The sequence below is a fragment of the Cynara cardunculus genome, assembly GCF_001531365.2.
Source record: "Cynara cardunculus var. scolymus isolate 2C chromosome LG 13, CcrdV1, whole genome shotgun sequence".
NCBI classification, from domain to species: domain Eukaryota; kingdom Viridiplantae; phylum Streptophyta; class Magnoliopsida; order Asterales; family Asteraceae; genus Cynara; species Cynara cardunculus.
The window spans coordinates 9,870,355-9,895,644 of NC_037540.1; the positions used below are offsets into that span (position 1 = coordinate 9,870,355).

At 34.7% G+C, this 25,290-nt stretch overlaps 2 protein-coding genes across 3 annotated transcripts; one reads left to right on the forward strand and one right to left on the reverse strand.

Moving 5' to 3' along the window:
- Positions 1-6,651: 6,651 nt before the first annotated feature.
- Positions 6,652-14,033, forward strand: LOC112524411 (malate dehydrogenase [NADP], chloroplastic). 2 transcript variants are annotated; one of them, XM_025134203.1, is made up of 14 exons: positions 6,652-6,853; positions 6,936-7,029; positions 8,235-8,321; positions 9,720-9,804; positions 9,883-10,064; positions 10,151-10,221; positions 10,708-10,798; positions 10,870-10,944; positions 11,292-11,393; positions 11,480-11,602; positions 12,225-12,293; positions 12,374-12,442; positions 12,530-12,583; positions 13,618-14,033. In XM_025134203.1, the coding sequence occupies exons 1-14, from the start codon at positions 6,690-6,692 to the stop codon at positions 13,669-13,671; spliced, it is 1,320 nt and encodes a 439-aa protein (XP_024989971.1). In that variant the 5' UTR covers positions 6,652-6,689; the 3' UTR covers positions 13,672-14,033. The 2 variants fall into 2 exon arrangements, with proteins under 2 accessions (XP_024989971.1, XP_024989972.1); XM_025134204.1 differs by lacking the exon at positions 6,652-6,853 and having other exon boundaries at positions 6,965-7,029; positions 8,284-8,321.
- An 886-nt stretch (positions 14,034-14,919) lies between these two features.
- LOC112525684 (NAC domain-containing protein 78-like) lies at positions 14,920-23,343 on the reverse strand. Its single transcript, XM_025135907.1, has 6 exons — positions 23,032-23,343; positions 22,524-22,801; positions 21,897-22,091; positions 15,953-16,453; positions 15,561-15,648; positions 14,920-15,484 (listed from the first exon to the last, which is right to left on the reverse strand). Exons 1-6 carry the CDS (start codon positions 23,207-23,209, stop codon positions 15,105-15,107), a joined length of 1,620 nt encoding a protein of 539 aa, XP_024991675.1. The 5' UTR covers positions 23,210-23,343; the 3' UTR covers positions 14,920-15,104.
- Between the last annotated feature and the right edge of the window lie 1,947 nt (positions 23,344-25,290).

Genomic DNA, 25,290 nt, shown 5'->3' on the forward strand with positions numbered 1-25,290 from the left:
GGCATTCATGTCTGTTTGACCTCCGTTGAAACAAAAATGCTTTTCTTTCTGATAACTCTTTTAAAAAGTTATCTGATTGAGTTTCACACGTCTCTCATGATACAGTGTCAAAATCTACATTTGTACCTTGGATTCGATACTTTGAGACATTTTTTTTGATTAACATGAATATCCAACTCGCTATGCGAGTCGACTAATCCCAGAGCGAGTACCTACTTTGCAGATAGTCCGGAGTGACCGCATTTGAACATCCGTAACTACAAAAAAGATTTTTATTTCTTCTTGAATTTGAACTTGGGACCTCCGGATACTCTAAGACATTTGTGTCTGTGTGAACTACAACTTGTTAAATAATTACTTAAATGAGATAAACTTGAAATTATGTTTCTCGTTATCTCACAAATTTTAATTTTCGTCCCGTAAAATTTAAAAATACATAAATTGCGTGGTTTCTCGTGTCCCACGTGATACGGTCAAGAAAGGTATTACCCTTAAATCACGTGCCACCTAATCCACTTACAAATATGATAAGTTTTTTTTTTAACGATTTTTAAATAAATCGTAATTTACGGATTTTTTAATTACATTAAAATTGAATTTATTTAGTTTATTATTTTTATTTATATTCAAAAATAAGTTATAACATTTGTTTCATTTTTAAGATGGAAAAATAAATTAATTTGATGAGGATTGAATCATTGATTTTTGAATTCAAATAACACCGAGGGTGCACAAAAACCCTGACTAAACTGGCTAACCCAACTCAAAATGTAGCCACTTGATACTAAACGAGTTGTAAAATCTTCAAACCCTAAGTATTGGATTGGGTTTGGGTTACAGTCACTTGAACCCATCTCAATCTGATTCATTTCTACACCATGATTTTTTTTATTAACTTGGATATCCAACCCGCTATGCAAGCCGACTAATCATAGAGCGACCACCTGTTTTGCAGATAGCCCGAAGTCACCACATTTGAACTTCCGTGGTCACAAGGGGATTTTTATTCCTCCTTGGATTTGAACCTGGGATCTCCTGTTACTTTTGATCTTTGGAACCAAGCTCAAACCAATCAGGCACCACCCTTGTGGTTTTCTATACCATGAATTTAATATAATTGTTAAGTACTTAATAGAAAGTATAGTGAAAATATCTCAAAATTTCTCTTATGTAATTGTTACCTTTATTTGTATACTGCTATTGTGATTTTACTTCGTTTAAACATAACTATTTAACCATATTGTAAATTAATGTACCAAAGTTTCAACTCGACCAACCCAACCCAACCCAACCCATACGGTTTAGATTGATTGTGCTGCACTAGATTGGATTAGATTGAGATTTTTCAAACCGCAAACATTAGATTAAGTTATCCAAATAGCTTTATCCCAACAAACCCAATCCATATACACCACGAATAACGATACCACTTTTAGGTTTTTGTTTTTCAGCGGTTAATTAAAAAGTCAACCATGGGCCCTTGTATAATACAAAAAAAGTGAGTTGTATTGGGCCTATTGTCCCTTTCTGTGGGCCAATTCTCTACTTGTTCAAAGTCCATAAACTATTTGTCTCTTAGTCTTGTCCCAAATGGCATGTAGTGAAATTCTTTTTAGTGGTACACCAAAGAATTGTTTTTCATAAATTGACCACATAAGTTTTGCACATTTTGTGTTGAATCTTGCAAGATCTTTTTTTTTTCCTTTTAGCTACTAAAGTTGAGTGTTTAGGGCTAAAAAAGATCGATATGGAAGACAAACTACATACAAAATATATGGGATATGTATGAGGTTTGTATTAATATAGGGGTGTTCGTGATCTCATGGGGGCACTTTAAGTATTTTTAAATAGATCTGAACGTAAGTGACGGTCTTAGATTATTATTCAAACCGTGTGTTTTAGATTATCATTCAGGGGAATTTTAAATTTGGGTTCTCCCTTAATTCCCTCCCCCCTCTTTCTCTCTCTCTCTCTCTCTCTCTCTCTTTATATATATATATATATATATATATATATATTAGGAAAAAAACAGTAAATAAATACAAAACCAAAGAACATCTAGCTATCAACCCATCATATTAGATGGTCTAGTGGATACGATCAGACGGTTACAACATTATTTTTTGATTAAAATTTTCACCCCCGTTGCTTTTTATTCAAAAAGAAACCAAAAATAAACAAAATTTGCTCGAATTTTGATTATATTTTGATTTTTTTTTCGATTTAAAGAATAACAGGTTAGAGATTTTTTTAATTGTAAAAAAAGCTATGAACGTCTCTTTGATCACATCCATTAGATTAATTAATCTAACGGTTGATTAAGGTTTTCATTTTTTTTGAGATTTTTCCCAAAACTTGCGTGTATATACTTATTGTTTTTGTATATATTATTTAGTAGTTAAATCCAAGAAGAAACATGATGAACGAATGGAAAAGGACGAGAGAAGGTCCGTCATCATCACTTTCAAGCATCACCACAAGCATACATCTCTATTCCACAATTATCCCCCATAAACATGACGTCATTTTTATATTTTCACAAAAAGAAAATATATTCATTTGTTTTTAATTAATATTAATAGAACCGATAAATGTAAAATGACTAAACAGTACATGTTAAAAAATTATTCGACTCTAATTTTACATAATTGAATAACTAAAACAACCATTGATATATTTCGTCATATTAAAATATTATTACAAATTTCTCATGTCTCATGGAATCGTGGAAATGTAAAGATTTTTAAAAATTACCGATTGATGTAACAAAATATGGATTTTAGGAAATTTGACACGTTATTAATGATTCTGAATAATCGTTATATATAATATAAATGAAAAATAACATTTGTTAACTTAAAAAATTATGTAATTAAGTATTTCATTAATATTTTTTTGTGATTATAGCACAAAATAACAATCTATTTTCATAAATTTCTTTATTATATCATTGTACTTTTAGTTTTTTTTATTACAACAATGTATTTTCAAACTGTTTTTTTATAAAGACATTGTATTTTGAAAAATTTACCCATTATAGCATTGGGTAACCTTTTGATTTAAATTTTACTCATTATACCGGATTTTCATTTCACTTCATTGTTCACGTAGGTTGTCCACATGTACTATAGTGATGTGACTTTCTTATTACAACATTGTTCTTTTAAAATTATTTTATTATAACATCTACTAGTTCTTATTAAACAATGTATTTTTTAATTTTAATATTTAGATATTTTACATGTTATTTAATAAATATATTAAAAAATTCTAAATTGTTTATTAATATACCAATATTAATAAAAACTAGTAGAAGACAACTTATCTCGCTAATATTTTTAAAAATATGTGTTTTTTGAAAAAAGAAAATAAGAATTATTTTTTTTACCAAAAAAAATATTATCTTTTAAAGAATATATTATATTTGTTCAAAAACTTTTACTTGACGTATAAATATATTAAATTAATTAGAATTTTTTGAATTATTTATTAATATAACAATATTAAAAAAATTGTAAAACACAATTATTTCGTTAACATTTTATAGAGAACTTTAAAAGATATGTATTTTTTTTAATAACATAAAATAAGAAATGTTACTTTTTTTACAAACAAAATATATCTCGAAAATAATATATCATATTTATTTAAGAAATATTTTATTTTAGAATACTTAATTTGCATGTAACTTAATAAGAAAAAATCAAAAAATTAATTTTTTTTATAAATCATAGCAATGAAAAATGAAAATCACTAATAATAATTTGAAATAAGTTTTTATTTTTATTTTTATTAAATCATCAAAATGATGTGTCATCCACATCACCTCATTAAAGCCACACAAGAAAAAAAAATAAGAGGTTAACCGGTTTAAAAGGTAACAAGCTACCCATTACTATAATGAGTAGATTTTTTAAAGTACGATGCCAAAAATAATTTGAAAGTAATTTGCTGTAATAAAGAAAACAAAAATAGAATGCTATAATAAAAAAATTTATGAAAGTAGGTTGCTATTTCATGCATTTAACACAATATTTTATTAGTATTTTTAAAAAAATAATAGTTTAGTATTTAATGAAAATATATTAATTTATAAATAATTAGCCATATCTAGAAGAACATCACATTTGTGTTCATTATTGTGTTTGGAACCAATTTTTAAAATCTTTATTTTGAAGAACGATCTTTTAAAGTTTTTATCTTAGAAAACTAAAATGGAATTAAGGGTAGTTTATTAAACGCTTACTGATTAAACATTTATCGGCAAAAATTACCACTTTCACTTACCTAATTGGGTAACGTTATCGGCCATCAAAATAAATTGTGGTAAGTGCATTTTATCTGGTAAACGTTTACCGGATACGAGTCTTCTCCCTTACTTACATGGTAAGATTTTTTGTTTTCACCATATTTACCAGTAAGGTAAGTGTCTAAGCGATACCTGATAGACGTTTATCTGATAAGAGTTTGATAAACAACTCTTAATTTTATTTTCGCTCCTTTTTTGAAACATTAATTTGAATATCTTAAATAAGAAATTATGTTGGTTCAAGATCTTCTTTGTAAGTCAAAGACCTTCCAGCCTAGTGGTAAAGGCTTGAGCATGACATAGTCATGAACCCGAGTTCGAGCCCTGGGAGGAGAGTGTTGGCGACATTTAAGTGGGGCCATGCTTAGCCTCCAAAATTGTCGGGGATTAGTCGGGCTTTGACCCGGACACCCTTACAAAAAAAAGATCTTCTTTGTAAACTGGGCATTTGTACCCCGTTTACGATCTAGAATCAACCTAACTCTTAGACAATCCCATCTTCCACGCACGTAAAAAAAAATATAGAAGTTGATTTTTACTTTGTTCGAGAAAAGAAGGCTCATGGAGATCTTCAAGTACAAATGATATCCACAAATGACCAAACTGCTTATCTCGTTCATTCCTCTTTTTACAATCCAAGCTACAAGTCGTTCCACGTCAAAATCTACAGGGACCAAAATTATAAAATTGATTTTGATTGGGTAAAATAATAAATTTTTTGATAAAATGACGAAAATGTGCTTTATTTAATGGAATATTTTAACAGCCGATGAAATAAATCACAATGGTGATCTTGTAATTTCAAAACTACGAACATGAAAAGTATTATTTTCAACAAACCACAAGAACCAAATTTGTAGTTTACTAAAAAAATTTAGAGTAAATTACATGTTTCACCCCTCTAGTTATTTGTTCTTAACGGTAATTATTTCCTTTTTGAAAATTTAGGGGCAAATTGCATGAAAAAATATACCTAAGATGTAAAGTTTCAAACATTTAAGTACCCGGGTAACCCAATAAAGACTAATTTTAGACTAAAAAAAAGACTAATTTTAGATTAAAAAAAATCCACGTCACTGACTAGGTCAACAAATAATACCGAGTTGGATACCACATCAGTATGATAACCGGTTAATACTTCAACCAGTTACCCGGGTACTTAAATGTTTGAAACTTTACATCTTAGGTACCAAAACGGAAGTTTTGAAAGTACGTTATCCAAAATAGGAATCAAGTTAAAGTACGTTACTTTTTCATGCAATTTGCCCAAAATTTAATGAATTGTGTCCTTGTGGTTGCATTTTACAACGAGTTGGGTCCTTAATGCCTAGGCATGGGAATTGGCCCCAACCTGTCAGGGAACCCGGTCCATCCGCCTCGGTCGGGGACGGGGATTCCCCGTTAAACCGGGTTTCAGGGACGGGGACGGGGATTCCCCGTTAAACAGGGTTTCAGGGACGGGGATTCCCGTTTGGCTCAAACCTGCCCGGTACCCATATATATATGTACATGTATATATATACATATACATATATGTATATACATATATATATATATATACATATATGTATATATACATATATATATATGTATATATATATATATATATAAATTAATAAATTATATTATATATTATTTATTTCTATTATATCGGTAAATAGTAATTTCTATTTCAATATATTTTGGATATTACTCAATATGTTTTGGTACATGTGACGTTAATTTTTTTAAATTAATTTTTTTTTTGTTTTCCATTGTTAATTATTATATAATGATGTATATTTTTTGTATCAAATTAAATTTCTTTTGATTTTAGGTTTATTGAAAAAATGTGAGTTTTAAACATGTGTAGCGTCTCACACATTTGATTTTAATTTTTTTTACACAAACATGAAAAGAAAATCTCCGTTTCCCCGTTGGGGACGGGGATGGGGATATGATCAAAATTCTGGGGACAGGGATTGGGGTCCCCGCCTCATTAACATCCCTATTAATGCAACCACAAGACTCAGGTAGTTGATTTACTTAAGAACTGAACTTATTAAAAAATTGTAATCACAAAGAGTCAACTCATTTAAAAAATACACCACGGTCCACATGAATGTAACCGGTTAAAAGATGTCGAAATAAAACCAGTTAAAAACACCTAATTCAGTATTTATTTTATCAATCAAGTCAAGAAATTTGTATTTAAAATAGAATGAGATTCTAGATACCAGGAAAAAAGGAAGATTTTTAGAGGATTGAGCGAAGGTGACAAGTGTCATGCTATACGACCTTATAACTATATTCCCCCATCATCCACATAAAAATATTACCCTTCCTCTTCTGTTTCTCCCTCCAAATTTCTCCTCATCCTTTTTCCTTTCACTTTGCTTCCATGGCGGTGGCAGAGCTTGGCCCTGCTTACGCAAGGACGGAGTTGAGAAATACGCACTTCTCGTATGTTTCATCATCAACTCATGTCTCCTACCATCGCCGCCTCACTTTCCGCCATCTTCCTCGAACTCAAACTACCGCAATCCGTTGCTCTGTTACATCTGAGTAAGCTTCTTTTTGTTCTCGTTTCTAATACGATTTTGAGTGATTTTTTATTGATAATTTGTGTTTGTTGTTCATTTTAAAGCCAAATTCAAGCACCGGCTGGTATTGATATCAGAGATCCAAAACAAAAGCCTGATTGTTTCGGTGTATTCTGCCTAACTTATGATCTGAAGGCTGTAAGTTCTATGTCATTGGATATAGTTTCATAAACCCTCGCTCTTAGAAATTATTCCACTGCTATAATTTCTGTTCTGAAGAACCTCTAGTTTCAAATTTTGATTTCGAAATCGACATCGTGGTGCAATTGATCTTCATTGATTATTCTTATTAGTATCAGATGAAAATTAATTACGGTAATTAACGTTTATTCACTTCAATTTTTTTGTTGAGATAGGTTTTTGTTATACAATTGAATAATCCATGCAAATTTGGACATGAAGGCCGTATTGTTTGAATCCATATATTTACCTCATATTGGATGAGGATAACATTGATGATTTCATGTCCTGAAAAAAGTTTTATTTCAAAATGTTGACATCAATGTAGAATCGATCTTTCTTGGTAGAATCAAATATAAAATTTGTTTTAATTAATAAAAACACGTCTTACATTCTAATTAAATCGTCTATTCCCTCCGTCCTACAAAAATGTATATATTAATTTTAAACATAATTTAATTAAAATGTTATTTTTGTTGATTATTGTACGTTAAATATGGAAAACTACAAAATCAAAAAACTTAGAGCTCTTCGACAACTATGTTATCTTAGGAATTTTGAAGATTTGGGAAAATTTTGCTCCAAAACTCTTTTAAAAGAGAAAAAAGGGAGAGAGAATGGAGAAATCTCCAAATTTAGAAGAAAATATAGTATACTTGTTGGAGATGCTCTTATCATCAATCAAACAAATTTCAAATATTGATTACTATTGATTACCAATACACAAAAAGGTAAATTTGAACGAAACAACTAAAACGATAACATTTTTTTGAATCGCCAAAAAAACTAGTTGCATAAATTTTCAAACAGAAAGGAGTGTTATAATCATTGACACTTTTGGATGCATAATACAATCACATTTATATCCATGTGCACTAACAACGGATACGGGATACGGATTGGTTTAAATCAAATAACAAATCAGACAAAATATGTGATTTTTCGAATTTCCATATACATCTAGTGATGACAATGGAATGAATATTTGAAGCATACTTTGTGTGTCATCATTCCATGCCATCTGTATTTGTCCAGTCTTTGATAATCACAACCTATAAGACTACTAGTTTCCGTAGTCAAATGTTGTGTTGAAGCATCAACATGATCATAATCTGTTATTTGATGAGTTCTGATATGTGTTCTTTGCGATTGTACATTATCAGGATGAAGAAACAAAATCATGGAAGAAAATGATTAATATTGCTGTTTCAGGTGCTGCAGGAATGATATCCAACCATCTACTGTTCAAGGTAACGAATTATTTTCTATTTTTTGGAATTGGAAAAATGATGAAAGTTGTATTCAAATTCATTCCAAGGTCTTTGCAGACGAGGTGGCCGGATACCTAACAAATATACCTCTGCCTCTTTGATTGGACAATAAATTCCATAGTAACACTTTAGTTTTGCTTTCGAGAAGACAATCATGACATGAATTATAATAGATGCAAGGAAAATGGTGATTTTCAAGGGAAAATGTTAGAAAGTTTGGAGTTGTGGATGTGTATTTGATCAATCAAAAGAGTTGGAGACTTGGATAAATGTTTATGCGCCGGGTGGAACACTTACCTCAAGTAGTAACTGGACACTTATTAAGCTTTGGGTTACACGATCCCACTTTGGGATTATGCAGAACATCTCAGTTCTAAGCTTGAATCTAAGAGAAAGACGAGATTTTCGGCATATGTTTCATGTTCCAAAATACCTATGTATATATCAGTATGAATTCAGCAAAAAGTTACATGGCAGGTGGAATTGGTTTTTGGAAGTTATTTTTGGTTATTCGCAGGAAAAAAAAAACATTGGATAATAGACGAGCATGAGCACAACCGTGCTTTTCAGAAAACTTCCCAGCATACAGCATGGCCATGCTCTTCGTAAAAACTAGCCATAACATAATTAGTCCCAGGTTCACATCCGCTTATAGGATTATGCATCCCCGACCTCCAAGCTAGAATATAGCTACGCGGAACCTGTTAGTCTTGAATTAATCCAGATCATACCAAATGACCTATGACACTGCAATTACAAATATAAACTTCCCACAATATGCAAAAACAAAGCAAACAAAATGATTTGAAGTTCACTGAACATTATAATAAACTTGTTTACCAAATTTTTTATTAAGTCATGTATGAATAAATTTGTCTGTCTGGATAAATGGGTATTGTTGTTTATTTTTTTTATCTGAACCAATGGTTTGAATAACATAAATGACCGATTTACCCCCAATATTAATTATTTGAACATCAAAACAAAAAATCATAAAGAGGCCAAAGATGGGGTGTCTCATATGGGAAGGAGACGGTGCTTTATATAAGGGGTAGGGGTGTCATTTTTATGGCTGAACGGGACAACACACCATTTCTATATGTGCGAATAAGCCGTAAGTAAACAACCCAAATGAGCTGTGCGAATAAGCCATAGAGACTAATAAGCCTATTTCAGTCGCAAGTAAACAGCCCCAATGTGTTACAGTTCTATTGTGTTACAGTTCCAAACAATCAAAAAGCAGAAATATGTGTTCTATTGTAGTCTTGTGCAAAGGTATCATCTATCTACCTAGCACTGAAAATGATCAAATCTATATTTCTTGCCTTTTTTTTACCATGCTTGGATGAAGATTCACGACTCATGGTTTAATTACAGCTTGCATCTGGCGAGGTTTTTGGCCCGGATCAACCTCTTGCCCTTAAACTTTTGGGATCTGAACGATCATTTGAAGCTCTTGAAGGTAATATATAGCACTCTTATATAGTATTAACTACGTCCCAAGGTTATATAGTTGCATGATGCAATGGTAATAATGCAGGAGTGGCCATGGAACTCGAGGACTCTTTATTTCCATTATTGAGGGAGGTGAGCATCGGCATAGATCCATATGAGGTATTCGAAGATGTAGAATGGGCACTTTTGATTGGAGCAAAGCCTAGAGGACCTGGTATGGAAAGAGCCGGCTTGTTAGACATTAATGGCCAAATTTTCGCTGAGCAGGTGCTTTTAATTCTTTTCCACTTCGTTAACTCAAAAATCTCAATTCAATTTCTCAAAAGTCTTATAGTTCAATGGGAATATGACAGGGAAAAGCTCTCAATGCCGTTGCTTCACGAAATGTCAAAGTCATGGTGGTGGGGAACCCCTGCAATACCAAGTATGGTTTCAATAAAAATGACAAACAAATGGCTTTTTGCAACATAGTTTTTCCTAATTTTCTGTTGTTGTTACCGAAAATTTAAAAGCGAACCAAAGGGATTTGAACTTGCAACCTTTAATGCAGTAGTGCCACATGCAATGCAATCACGCATGACACAACCACTAGGTTGCAACCACTTATTGTTAATTTAAAGGAGGACATGTCAATTCAAAACGGGTGCACCTTTAATACCTCTTCGTCCACACCATAGAGTGGGTGCATATGCACTGTCTCCGGTCTTGTTAAGTCCGCCCCTGGTAACTCATTTTGGATGTTAGTCATGGATTTAGGCCTTCCATTCTCTCGTATGTTTTATATTTGAAACTGAAACTCAGTTTATTTGACCTAAAAATTCAAACTATATCTCTATTTTAGGGGGACGGAAGAAGTATTTCCATGATGAAGTTGTAAAGTGATAATCTTCTTCTTGTATGTCACTTGCAGTGCTTTGATCTGCATGAAGAACGCTCCAAACATACCTGCAAAGAATTTTCATGCTTTAACTAGACTAGACGAGAATAGAGCGAAATGCCAGGTACTAAATACCGTTAAAATTAACTTTAACCAAGTCTTCAAATATATACAAACATGTTATTCTTTTTGCAGTTGGCTCTCAAAGCAGGAGTTTTCTACGATAAAGTTTCCAACGTCACCATTTGGGGGAACCACTCGACAACTCAGGTTTCATCAACAACTTGACAAGTTGCGGTTTTCTTAGTTATTATGTATTAGAGTCCCACATCGGTTAGACTTTGGACAATTTTTCCTTTATATATGTTGGAACCTCCATTCTCTCCTTTAGGCTCTTTTGGAGAGTAATATGGGGATCCACATATTCTCACATGGGACAATTTAGGCCTGTCTAGCCTCCATTGGAGGGGGCGTGTTAGAGTGTCACATAGACTAGGCTTGGACAGTTTCTCCTCCATTGATCTTGGAACCTCCCTTGTCTCCACATATTCTCACATTATGTTTCCAATTTAGCGTCTTTGTTTTATTTGCTGCAATGTATAATTTCTTTTTCTTAGGTTCCTGACTTTTTAAATGCTAAAATACACGGAATTCCTGTCCCAGAGGTAATAAGGGATAGGAAGTGGTTGGAAGAGGAATTTACCGAAAAGGTTCAAAAGGTGAGACTGATTTGACTATGCTCTCACTGTTGCATACACTGTTTTTTACGTGTTTTAAGCATTAATTGTTGGAAAATGTTTTGTAGAGAGGTGGAGTTTTAATTAAAAAATGGGGAAGATCATCGGCTGCATCAACTGCAGTTTCTATTGTGGATGCAATGAGGTCTCTTGTAACACCCACACCTGAGGGTGATTGGTTTTCTACTGGAGTAAGTTTACCGTTGCTTATTTTTATTAAAATATTCATAATGTATAGTCTTTTACTCCTTTCAAAGTATAATACTGGCTGGAGTCCCATATCGGATATTTCTTTTTAATAAATATTGGAATCTCATTTCTCTTTTTTGGAGAGTAATCTAAGGGGATTTTACATTATCTCACATGGTATCAAAGTCAAGGTCTACTACTCTAGGGACTCGACACTCAGACAATCTATGCCCTGTCTAGCCTTTTGTTGGAGGGAGATCGGCTAGACTTGGACCATTTCACCTCAATATATGTTGGAATCTCCATTTTATGCTAAAAGGACTTTTTTGGAGAGTAATTTGATGCCATATTCTCACAAATACAATGGATCACCTCAAAGATTATAATAAAACACTATAAGAGAAACATATTGTAACAACTCATCCCACGCTGATAGATAACGGGATTATTGCATCTTTCCGTTTTTGACAGCATACAAAACTTCCATCCTAAGTATACCAACCAGCGTTCCCCTTCATGTCGTGTCTGCAGCCCATCTTTTAAGAGGGAGCAATTGGTGCACCGTGGTTGCTAGGTCATTGTCTTTAGCCACTAGGCTAACTCTCTAGAAATGGATAAATGCAGGTTTATACAAATGGTAATCCTTATGGAATAGCAGAAGACATAGTTTTCAGCATGCCTTGCAGGTCCAAGGTAAGTACAAACCAGAAATTAAGCTTTTACTCTTCATCCCGTATGTATTTTATAAGATAAAAAACATTATTTGTGATTAGGGGGATGGTGATTACGAGCTTGTCAAAGATGTGATATTTGACGACTACCTTCGCAGCAAAATTAAAAAGGTGCTCAAAATCTTCACATGTGAATCTTCCTATTTTTTTTCTCTATGAAGTTCAACGCTAAAGTCGGGGTTCATTATTTTCTTTCAGTCCGAGGATGAGCTGCTTGCAGAGAAGAAATGTGTCGCGCACCTAACAGGAGAGGTGAGTACTGATTAAAGTTTTCCATAACAATCAACATGTTAGAATTCAAAAGAACACTCATACTTGATAAAAAAATAGCAGTTTCTAAGATGGTGGCTAAGAATTAACTTTTCTTTAGTAACATACCAAACTAGCCTAGTATATCCCATATCGAGGTAGGATTTGGGGATAGGATGTACGAGTCCTTGTATATGTTGGAGGAAACTCGTGAATACCAAGAAACAGTTAGTAATTGCCTGGATAAAATCTGAGAACGTGTGAGAGTTCGCTTTTCTAAGGTTATATTTTGACACAAATTGCCTAGGTATCACAAAATTAACTTGAGGATAATCTCAAATCTTCGTAACCATTTTGGCAATAATCATTACCTTTTAAATCTAGAGAATTGTGATTGTTTCTACATCAAATGCGAGAAATAACCCCCCATTGTTGGGAATAAGTAGTCGCGGTTACAAAAAGGCAGTTACAATACTGATGCAATACCCATATGAAATCTGAAGAATCCTGAACTAGATGAACGCTAAAGCATCTAACACCAAGTGAGAACCACCTAAGTCATCAGCGTTTACAAACACTGATGAATAACTCACTAACCGACCCATTAGGGGCAACAACCTTTTAGCCTGTGTTATAGCTTAACTAACAACCCATATTCACTTGTGAATCCAATTACACAATATAGGCCGATGATTTCATTAGAATCACTAACTATATCTATCCCAAAAGGTAGAGAGGTCGTTACCATGAAGCCTCTTGCATGCAAGTCAATCCAACTTTAATTTAAAAGATCCATAACTTCTTGTAACCTTAAGAATTTTGAGTTTAAATTAATTCATGTTATGATAGAATCAATGAACTCAAAACGATAAAGATAATTTCAATCACGGGGTCGAACTATAGTTGACCCGTTTAGTTTAAAGGCTTTGTTGGTAGTCCATTTGACAGTTACAGCCGTAACTGAATGGCAAACAGTTAACCTTAAAAAAACAGCAAGACCGTGTTTTGCTAATTATATTTTCTGTTAATTTTGTCAGGGAATTGCGGTGTGTGACCTTCCGGAGGATACCATGCTTCCTGGAGAAATGTAGAACGAAGGTATATAAAGTTATTGATAAAAAGTTGATATGGCATGCCACCCCAATACCCAGATCTTCAGGAAACATAATTAGATCATCATGTTTCTACTGCCATATCATATTTATATTATTGTACAATTTATATAATAGGCAATTTAATTATGCCATTTTAAGGTATTCATTATTCTGTCGAACGGTTTTTCTTCTTGTCATCTTGGTGCCGGAACTCAAGAGACACATGTATACGGTGTACTTGCTCTTGTGTTTTCATAGACTTCCAACTGGTCGGTCGATCGATCATGCAAAATTGTCGTCATACAGTTCTGGAATCACAAAGTTTGTAAGGATTATAACCAACCTTCATCCGTTGTAACAATATTTTCTTTCAGAAAAGGGTTTAAACAATAACAACTTTCATTTTACATAACACGACATCTGATGCTAAATCAGAGACAGAGGTGACCATGGCTTAGGTTGTGAGCCAAGTCACCCGCACTCGTTTGAACCTACACCTTTCCTTTCATGTATGATATTATATTAAAACCAAACAATCAACATGTTGGAACTAAAAGAAAAAAAGGTAAAACTTTACAAGTACTATAACATTACAAATAACTATTAATAAGACCAATAAATAAAACTAAGGGGTTGTTTCTTTTATTAAACCCTATATGAGTTAAGTTGTATGTTTGTTTGAGGGACTGAAAAGCAGGTTTGAGGGTGGCAAAAATAGAGGATTAGATTATTTCTGATACTATTTATTTGAGGTGGCTTGGTAGGGTCAAATGAAGAGTCCCGGATTAAAAAAGAACACTTATGTAAAGCTAAAAGAATAAGAGCAAGTTTGTCAGCAGCTTAATGAGCTTAATAGTACTCGGCTTATTCGGTCAGCTATAATAATTGTTTTGGTAATGGCTTAATGATATAGAAAGTAGCTTATTCAGTAAGGTTTTTGGGAAAGCTTTACTCGGAAAGTCAAGTTTTTTTTTTCCAAACCTGCCCCATCTTCATAAAAAACACTCATTCTATCTATGAAAAACTCTTCCAAACAAAAAATCTCAATAATGTATGCAAAAAAAATTAATCGACACAAACAGTTTTATCCACAATGAAATACTAACCAAACAGCACCAAGTCAGTCTAGACCATCAAGCATTACAGCACCCAAATCTAGAGCAAATTCAAACAATCAACCTGTTGGAAACTAAGAAAAACAAGGCAAAACTTTAAGAGGACTAGAACATTACGGATACTATTAAGAGGACCAATAAATAAAACTAAGATTTATGTACGTATAGGTCTTAAACTCCAGGATAACCAACAAAAAGATCTCAAGTTCAACAGTCACAAAGTAGTCGAGACATCAAATTCCACGAATATTATTCTTTTTTAACTTGCTAAATACTAAGCATATAAGGTTTTGTATGTATATATAGACTGCTCCTTCAGCTCATTAACGACCTGGGACATATCAGACTCCCGATCTTGAAGCTCAAAGAAAGCACCAGAATCCACAAAAATACGCAGTAAAACCAATTTCGAGAATTAGCCTTCCCACCTTCATGTGGATGATTGACGCCCCTTTGTCCCACGCCAAACGAGAGAACAATGTTGAGTTGTGCGTGTTTCCCCAACGACAAGTCCACCGCACCCTCACCGAAGGAGACGTTGCTGCTGATACGGATCATACCGGAAGTTACATGGGTCGAACCCAAAGCTTCAGAAGCCAGATATTTGGTAGGGAACTCCGATGCAAAAGCAGGTGGAGCAGAAATGTTCCCCAACATGTAACTCGCCTTTTTCATAAACGGGAATGAAGCCATGTCTGTAAGCAAAAGGTTTCAGTTTCGGGAACAGAATACCAATCGAAATGAACAACAACCTGACCACCCTTTTTTTACCTTTCTTTGAAGAGGAGGCAATATCGTCCTTTGGTCCTTCAAAGGCCTGGCTTGCTTCGATTACTTGATGGGTTTGATCATTCACATTCTGAGAAATAGAAAACAAGCATATCATCAGCGGAGTATTGATCATAATGTGAGAAAATAACTCATGTCCTATTTGTTACTCCCCCCCCCACAAAACAAACTAAATGTCCACAATGAAAGACACGGTTTCAAAGTAAAAAATAATCAACTAAATGACGATTTTACCCTTAATAATAGAGGGAGTAATGAATTTCTCCAATCTTAAAATTAAGAACAGGATTGAAAATTAGGCATTACTTTATAGTTATTTTGGGCAAACTAAAATAGACAATGTGACGGTTATTATGGGACAGAATTGTTACCACCTTAAGAGTTAAGGACGAGTCAGGGAGGATGTTCTGCTCGCTTCCTACTGAAACAAGATTGTGCTGCAAGTTGTCGAAATCCGAATTACTGAAGGAGAGATACTCATCGAGCATGTCAAGTCCAGGATCAGACTCCACAGGATGTTTAAGGTCATTTGCTTCAAAGAATAAGCTATCGTCTAGTGAAAGGTCACCAGTAATAGCATCAAAATATGGTTCATCAAGCAAATAATCCATGTCAAAATTCATGGTATCATCTGGTTCTCCGATATATTCATGATTAACAGACCCAAGATCCAACTCATTCTGCACAGCCTGATCGAACAACTTAGATCTGTCACTTCTGTCAGCCTGAGATTCAGATCCACCCACATGATCCAACAAGGATATCCGAGGGTCGTTAGTCACTGTAGCAGATATATCAGCACAACTGACGTTATTACCCTCATCAAAGGTTAATGGGAGAGGACCAACTTCACGTGGCATGTCAGTGCCAAGAATCTGACAGAAAACGAGAAGAAAAAAAAAGTAAGCACTCTTAGGATTTGAATACGACGACTTCAATTCATATGGACATGAAATTAACAGAAACGTACAAAGGCTTGATAAGAAAACATCATACCATATAATAAACTGCACTCAAACGATATCAAAGAAAACATTTCTCATTTTATATAGTTAAAGACTGAAGATAATACAAAGGTCCCACATGTCCCCATCATTTTCCCCATATCGTAAGTCCCTTAAACCACCATACTGGATATGATGAAATTCAAGTATCTCACTTCATCATCACAAATATAAAAAACGACATTACTTCTCTATTAAACTTGGTGTTTCGCATGAACCATTGCCATGCACCTTAAATGCAGACCTTTTGATCTTAATCATGCTGACAACTCGGGGAAGAAACATAGTGCCCAAAGCATAACAACAATGAGACAACTAACTGATCACGAACACGCTGGCTTGGATCTTGGAGTGATTGACTACAAGATGAGACTTTCATAAATGCATGATGATGCCTAACAGACATTATTAAAACTACAGTTCAATCATACAGTAAGTTGACCCAAAAATGAATAATTTTGGTAACTTACCTCTAAACTCACTTTTTCATATATCTCTTTGTCAACTGTAAGCTTGTCACTCACCGTATGTAGAACTCATGCAGAGCAACTCCCACAAATGAAGAGTACATAGAAACTTCAAAAGGTGAACAAACAGGCATATATATATATATATACATACACATACATACATACATACTAAATTGCATCACCCCGCATCTCAAAGGGTACGCTTGGTACGCGGACAGGACAGGAGAAGATTGGACAGGCAAGAGTGAGGTAGCCGGGTGAGAGAATTCTTGAAGGTTTTGTGGTTGCAATTTGACATGGGTAGTTTAGTAATTTACCAAGCTTGTCCCATCTCCATGATTTTTGTTCCACTTATTTCGGTGGGGTAGAAAAATGCATTTTTGTCCCACTCAATTCTGTCCAATCCCAGTCTAATTTGCGCCAAATGTGGGACAAGTTTTCCTTCTGTCCTATACTGTCCCACGTACCAAACTCACCCAAAATGACTTCAAGCACTTCGCATATTTTATGTCAAAATAAATAAAATCCACAATGGCAATATTGGGCCATTTTGGATTACTTTTCTAACATAAATCCAATTACTTAATTACATGGAATACAGTTATCTAAGGCGAATCCATGTGCTTATGTCCCTCAATCTCCCGAACAATGAAAATAAGCAAACCAAAGATTATGCTATGAACTAGGGTAAGATCAAACTAATAACCTTACAAGTCTATGTGCCTAAATTTTTGAGTCACCAAGTCAGTAATGGCAACATTCAGAAGATTGTATACCAGTAAACTAATGACCGACCATGATATTCCTCTGTTACTTTAACCACATTTGAGAACAAAACAAGGTTTTGCTATGAAAGATTCTGTGTTAGGGGATGGAAACTCCATCCCATAACACTGAATCTCCAATAGCGGATTTGGAAGTCCAAGGATTCTTTTCACAGAACTCTTGAACAGTTGTCAATCTTCTAAACCATATTTTGCAATATCAAACTTCATGATTCAACATAGAACAATCAACTTGAGAAGTAGTTACTACCACCAAACAAGATTATGTTTTGCCTGCTGCTTATTAAGCGTTATATCTTCTAATAACGTTCTAATAACCGAGAGAAGGCTGTTTAATCACTACAAGCCCACAAATACAAACTTCTGATCAAATTTCAGTTAACTAACTTGGCAGTCCAAAAGGTTAATAATGCACATTCATCACATTGATAGAGAAATCAAAAGATTACACTCTCTACAGATGGCTTACAATAAATTCCCTGGCTTTCGAGAGGCCATGTCTCTCCCAAAAGTTCTCACCTTATTGATTACGAAACAAAATGATTTCCCTCTAACCCCATTCCCTATATATACTACTCCTATTGACTTGTTGACCTCACTTATAAACTTGTTGACCCGAGGGTATAACAATACCTGCCCCCCAACATTCAGCTTGTCCTCAAGGTGAAAAAGAAAGACCCAATACACTACTGTGCTTGAAAAGGGGATACTTGCAGCCATAGCTCCAAGGAGTCTATCAACTTTATCTTTGCACCAGCCCATGAAGTCCCTGACCCCTTGGTTTTTGTGACCATATCCGCAATCCCTAGCCTCACATTGGTCAACCTTAACCGAAGTGTCATGATTTGTAAGTTGAGAAATATCTAACCATTTTGTTTCTTGGTTGGATGGTTGATTCGACCCCAAGGGAGATACTCTCTTGAAAGGCCTGCAACTAAAGATAAACCATTCCAATGAAACTTCCTGTACAACTCCAAAGAAGTGTAGTGTTTGTGCCGAGAAGTATTCCATCCTTCATGTTGCATACAAATTATGTTTGATCTTGGTGCGTTAAGCACCAAGGGTTTGGCCACCTTTATTTCTTGGAAATGAAACTTGTTCGGCTATATTCCTCGATGTCTTGGATCATAGGTGTGGTTCTCTAAACGTCAGCTTCAATTCACTTTGTTGTGGCTTAAAGCTTGATGCTTCATATTAGATGTGCTCAAAAAACCGATCAACCCAATCAATCCAACCAACCCAACCGATAAACCCGAAAAAAATCAACCACGGCAACCCGCCATATAATCGATATAGAATTAGGGCAAACCGAATCTATTGGGTTAGGCTCAAAGTAACCTAACCAACCCAATAACACAATGAAAGTTTTAGCTGCTTCTCTAAAATTATTTGTATTTCTCTTTAATATGTATAGGTTATCAAAAACAAACGGGGAACAACGACCAATGAAACTCATAGAAGGGCATTATCGGAAAATTATATGTAATATCTAAATATTAATGAACTAGTATATTTTCTTAAAAAGTATTTCAAAGTAAGCTTTCCTTTATTTTTATGTTCCTAATGTTGATGTTACTTTGTTTAAATTTCGGGTTGGTCGGGTTGCACTTTTGTTTGGGTTGGGTTGAAAATTTTCATACCACCAACATGGGTTGGCTTGTTCAAATGCCTTCAACCCAATCAACACAACCCATGAGCACCCCCTACTTCATATGAAACTTCAGTTACAACATTTGTGAAGCTCAAGCGAGCGGATGCCACACACGTTGGTGCCATAGAGAAGTCATGAAACAAAAAACATCATACCACTAGAAATGGCATTACAATCGCATCCAATTATAAAATGAAAAGCAACTATCAAGCATTTTATATCATTGCAATAAAAGCAAAATTTGAAAATGAAAGAAAAGACTGACAAGGCTAATAAAGTGAAGTTGATGGAGTTCTACAATCTGCTTGACATGAGCTATATTTTTGTGCGGAGTCTTTATCAAATAGTTGTTAATGCAATTCTTATAGAAGGTATGATTTTGTTAAAAAAACAAGTCGCATTTTTGCTACACTTTCAACTATGTACTTGCTGTCTTGTTGATATCATGGTTTTAAAAATCGAAAGAGGCGTACGCCTTGAGGCGAGGCAGTCCAGAAACGAGTTTGAGGCGTCGCCTCTCAAGCCTGAATTGAGGTGTATAACTTTGCTAAGTGAGGTGGGGTAAGGCGACGATTCAGGCATAGGAGGCGTCTGATTTTAAACTGGTATATCTCAACCCCTTTCTTCTCTCTCTCAACTGTCGTCGATCTTCTCTCTCTTTCACACACACACACACGACACTAATTCTTCTCCAATTCTGCCTCTATCTCTCATTCTCTCCATCATCTTCACTGTTCTCACAATCCCCTCCTCACGATTCTCACAGAGCAACATATCCAACCTACGATTCCGGTGAGGAGAGTTAAGTGAGAAGCATAAGTGATCTCCACCCTTGGATGCACATTAAGATGAAATGCACCGGATCAATCCCCGTATCAATCACGATTCATGGGTGGGTTTGAGATTAAAGGTGATCTTACACTCCTTACCTTAACTCTCCTTATCGCACGATCCTTCGCCTATATATGTGTGTGTATAGGGGTGTAAATGATACGAGACAACTCGAGATCAACTCGATCAAAGCTCAGTCAACACTCGACTTGAATAGGTTGGCTCGAACTCGAGCTCGACTCGACATAATAACAAGTTGAGTCGAGCTACCCGATACTCGACTCAAAAAGCTCATGAGATACTCAAATCTTTTTATATATAATTAGTTCTAAAACATTATCAGTTTTATAATATCATCTGTAAAATATAATATAATAAAAATGTCCCATAATAATAGATATTTGAACAAAATTGTGCATCTTTTAATTATAACAACTAATCAATTCTTTTTTATTAAAATCATAATTAAAAAAGGACAAAAAAAACTATAGAAGTGTTTGTGAAATAGTCCTACATGGAAGAGAGATAGTAAAGGAAGGGTGAATAAGTGGTATAAAAAGAGAGGGATGTAAATGAAGTGTGTAACTTTATCTTTTTGATGATGAAGTTTGAGGTGCATCCCTTTTAGTGTAATAAAGATTAGGAGAACACGTTTTAAGTTTTAAAATTTATAAGAGAAGACCCTAAAATTTCATAAACTTCAATGGGTGAGCTTGGTTCAAACTTCATTCGAGTTTGAGTTCAAGCTTTATTCGAGTTCGAGTTCAAGCTTGGTTTGAGCTTCAAACGAGTTCGAGCTCGAGTTTAAAAAATTGCAATCGAGTTCGAGTCGAGCTTAAGAAATGGCTATCGAGACTCGAGTTCGACTCGCATCATTTACACTCCTATATATATATATACACATTGTTTTTGGTGTATTATGCTGCCACATGCTATTGCATATATAAAAGTATGTTTGTTTTGTTAACTATTATGCATTTATTGTTTGGTTTTTTGGGGCTTACGCCTCACGTACCTGATGGGAAAACGCCTCGAGGATCATTTCCATTCTTTAAAACCTTAGAAACATCTGATGGTAAACATCTAGTGGATCTAGATCGAGATCTAAATTCGGATGCAACTGAATTTGTAGGGATCTGCTATGATTCCTTCCTCACTTAGAGTTTCGAATTTTTATGGTTCTTAGTTCGTATCCCAAGAGATTTGTGGTTACATGATATGCTTTCGGTTGATGATGCATCATAAACATCGCTTCATTGATTTCAACTATAAAGCCTCGATTATCAATCTCTTCCAACTCGGGCAAGTCTCTTATTTTCTTCTCTAAATCTCTCTCCCTCGTAGTCTTCTCCTCCTTCTTTTCTTCATAATCGTCCCTCTTCTCTTTCCTCACAATCCACAATTCGTCTTTTAAAGAAATCTCTTGTGATCTAGGTGTAATTACTTCATGTATATAATTATAAATAAATTGACACCTTATGAACAACCTAGAAGAGCATGGGACCCCCTTCTGCTTTCTTGGAGTTTGAACATGACAACCATAATTATAAAAACTGAAATACGTAAAGTGTGCAAACCTGTTCAATCTCATTAGCATTCAGATAGGAATCTTCATCAACAGGCAATTTCTCAGTATGATCTTCCTGCTTGGGGACCAATACTAACTCATCATCATCTTCCCATTCCTCCTCAACAAATGGTGCCCCATATTTTTCACCATTCTTAGGTCCAGAACCACTCTTGTGAAAGATCCGACAGAGAACAAATGCATTCTGCCAACCGAAAGTCCAGTGTAAAAGAAGACACCATGACCATATAATAACAAGCTATACAAAATATAAAATGTGAAAACATGCTACAAAGAATAACAATATTATAGTCACATCCAAGACTTCCATCTATCTGTTTTTAGAGCATCTCCAACCTTAGCACCATAAAAGCACCACATTGGTGGAGCCATGACACCAAATGTTGCTTCAACTCCAACCACACCGCATATATGTTGTTCAAACAGGAACACAACATATTTGCCGTTTCTCTCCCATCCCCTGCATTTTTCTGTTCTTTTTGCAGTAAGGTTGGAGCTTCCTCTCCTGCAACTTTCAGTTCTTTTTTGCATTTTTCCATTCAAATGCATATGAATTTTCACCAACACATATTATATATGCATGAATCATGAAGTTATACAAAGACAATATCCTTACTTGCACATGTCCAGCATTTTGCAGCTCCTGATCCATGAGCCTGTATTCATGCATAACCCAGTTTGTCCTCTCACCTTTTGGGGCCCGACCACTATGATAAACCAGAGTTTTCTTCATCCCAACCTGCTGAGATCTATGGTGAACAGCTCGATCTTTCCCAGTAGTCTTCCAGTACCCCTTCTCGGTTGCCCGATTTGTCCTGGAACTATTCCCACATTTCTTATCCAAGACACTGAAAAAGTACCATTCCAAGTCTCTGGTTTTCAGCCTGGACAAACCTATACCCCAAAATTAACCAAATAATACAAGCAAAGATGTCAATTCATTTACATAACCTAATATTACATGATCTATATGTATACTACCAAAAATCATGAAGCTTAATTTCGTACAAACATGATCCTTAGACTACAAAAGCCACAACAGGACAACTGCAAGAGGAACTGATTCATTATATTATATAACCCCAGATTTGAACGAACAATTTAAGAGCGAGAAGTGGATTGACCTGGAAGATCCCATGGCTCGACTTTGTAGACATCGACATCAGAAATAGCATCAAATCGGAAGGGTTTCCCGCAAACCTTACGCGTCAGATAGTAACGTACGAGTTCCTCATCCGTGGGATGAAACCTAAACCCAGGGGCGAGTGAAGAAGCTGCTGCCGAACCAATCGCTAATGCCATATACCAATGTTCTTGATTGTATGTAATTAAGATAGAAAGAAATGAATTACTGATTAGGGTTTCAATGCGGGTTTGAGCATCGGAGGAGTCCCATTTTGCGAAAGGAGATGGTATTACGTTGTGAAGAATGTGGTCACTGCGTTCTTGTAATGCGGGAAGAAAAGGGTTTGGGACAGTCGCACGTCTCTTCCTTGACACGCAAGGGTCCAACGAGTCGACTCACATAAAAGATTTTAGAGCTACAAAGAGGTGTTTGTGATTACTTATGAAAACAATTTATTGACTTATTATAGTGTGACACTGATAATAAGTATTTTAAGTATTTAGATACACAATTTATACCGGTATCAAACCGGTAATAAAAAGTTTTTGAAGAAATTAAATTTTTCTGATTTATAATAAGTTGATAAGTGTTTTTATGTAAAACATAAATTGTTTCAAATAAGCAATCCCAAACACCCTCTAAAACAGGGATCAATTACAATGAATATAAGAAAAATGGTTTTGAGAGATCAAAAAAAAAAGTTTGAAGTAAAAGGAAGTTGTATTATTGATCACCCAAAGAACAAACGATATTCATATATGGAATAAGAAAAATGAGGAACTTCGAAATACGAAACGATACAAGAGTTAAAACAGGTTTGTTGAAAGAGAACATGAGCCACCCCCATCGACTTGTCTCCTAACTAACTGAACCGAGAAGAAGTCATGATGGTCCAAGCTGACTCAACAACGGGCAATAATATCCCCAAACTCCGAATGATCATCTTTCGAGGAATTGATCACATCAACAAGAAGCTTTTTGTATTTGTCTCAAAAATCACTCGTTGTAGCCCAGATTCAACAACCCATTCCAATGTACCAAGAAGCTCTGGAGCTTCACAATATGGGACCGGAGGTAACCCGTGAAAACTATACAATCACGCTGCAAAGAAGTTACCATGTTTGTCTTGGATGACCGCTCTCATACCCGCCCGATTTTCGTTACGTCACAAAGCCGCATCATAGTCGCACTTAAGGAAGCTTGCAGCGGAGTATGCCAATACTGCCAACGGTTGTGAGGAGGTTGGTGCTCTTCCAAAATCCGCAAAAAGGCAGCTTACAACCAATCACTATAAACTCCCATAGCCCGTCAAATTACCGAGGAAGGATCTCTCGTCAGATTCTACCATAGAATATCGTTGCGACGAACTCAAATACTCCACAGCGTCATGATAAACTTATCTGCTTCAAGAGGAGGACGATCGAATAAGACAGTGAAACAAATTTTCATTTCATGTTAAAACTGAATGAATGGAAATTCATTTACATTTTCATTTGTTGTCATATTTCTTTTCGAAAGAAAAAATTTGTGAAACTTATTTTTTATATTTTTTTCTAATAATTATATTTTATTTTATTTTTAGGTACTCAAAATGTGATGTAAGCATTTGTTTTATATTATTTTATTAATATTATAAGGTTTAAATACATAATAAAAACCATATAAAAAACGTCATGTTCAAGAATCGAGAGTCGAGATAAACATGGGTAGGGTAGTTGGGAAGAATGGATATTTAAGAATTATACGTATTTTATGTTCATTGTATTGTCATCTTCAGTAATAAAGAATGTTTGAAGTCGTCGATAAAAAAAAGATTAAATTGTAAAAAAAGAATGAATAAAAAGTGTTGGTCTCAATAATCGGATTTATAAATAATATATTAACTGTCTGATTAAAACCTTTAGAAATATACTTCTTGTTTACTTGTCTTACAAAAAAATATATCTGATGAACCTCATCTATGGATACTACTCCAAATGTTTAATATCTGAATCTTAAGCTCAAGGTTTTGGATATTGAATACTCATTGAATGACAAGTTTAAACGAGAATGTTAACTATTTAAGAAAATTAAAAAAATGTTGTTAATGTACAAAATCATCACAAAAACGGATTGGTTTGTCATTTAGACAAAAAGAAGATCAATATAAGATAATGTCAAATAGTAGTTTGACAAATACTACTACAAACGAGTCAGATTTTGGAGTGCAAACTTTCCAGCAAGTTTGGCTCACCAACTCTACGACACCCATCATGGT

What these genes read in the sequence shown, in the direction of transcription:
- LOC112524411 (XM_025134203.1), top strand. Translation starts at nt 6,690, where the DNA reads ATGGCGGTGGCAGAGCTTGGCCCTGCTTACGCAAGGACGGAGTTGAGA. An exon ending in ATCATTTGAAGCTCTTGAAG is followed by an intron (nt 9,805 to 9,882) that starts GTAATATATAGC and finishes GTAATAATGCAG; the next exon opens with GAGTGGCCATGGAACTCGAG. An exon ending in AGAATAGAGCGAAATGCCAG is followed by an intron (nt 10,799 to 10,869) that starts GTACTAAATACC and finishes TTCTTTTTGCAG; the next exon opens with TTGGCTCTCAAAGCAGGAGT.
- LOC112525684 (XM_025135907.1), bottom strand. Translation starts at nt 23,209, where the DNA reads ATGGCATTAGCGATTGGTTCGGCAGCAGCTTCTTCACTCGCCCCTGGG. An exon ending in CGAGCCATGGGATCTTCCAG is followed by an intron (nt 22,802 to 23,031) that starts GTCAATCCACTT and finishes TTTGGGGTATAG; the next exon opens with GTTTGTCCAGGCTGAAAACC. An exon ending in ACTCGTCCTTAACTCTTAAG is followed by an intron (nt 15,649 to 15,952) that starts GTGGTAACAATT and finishes TCTATTTCTCAG; the next exon opens with AATGTGAATGATCAAACCCA.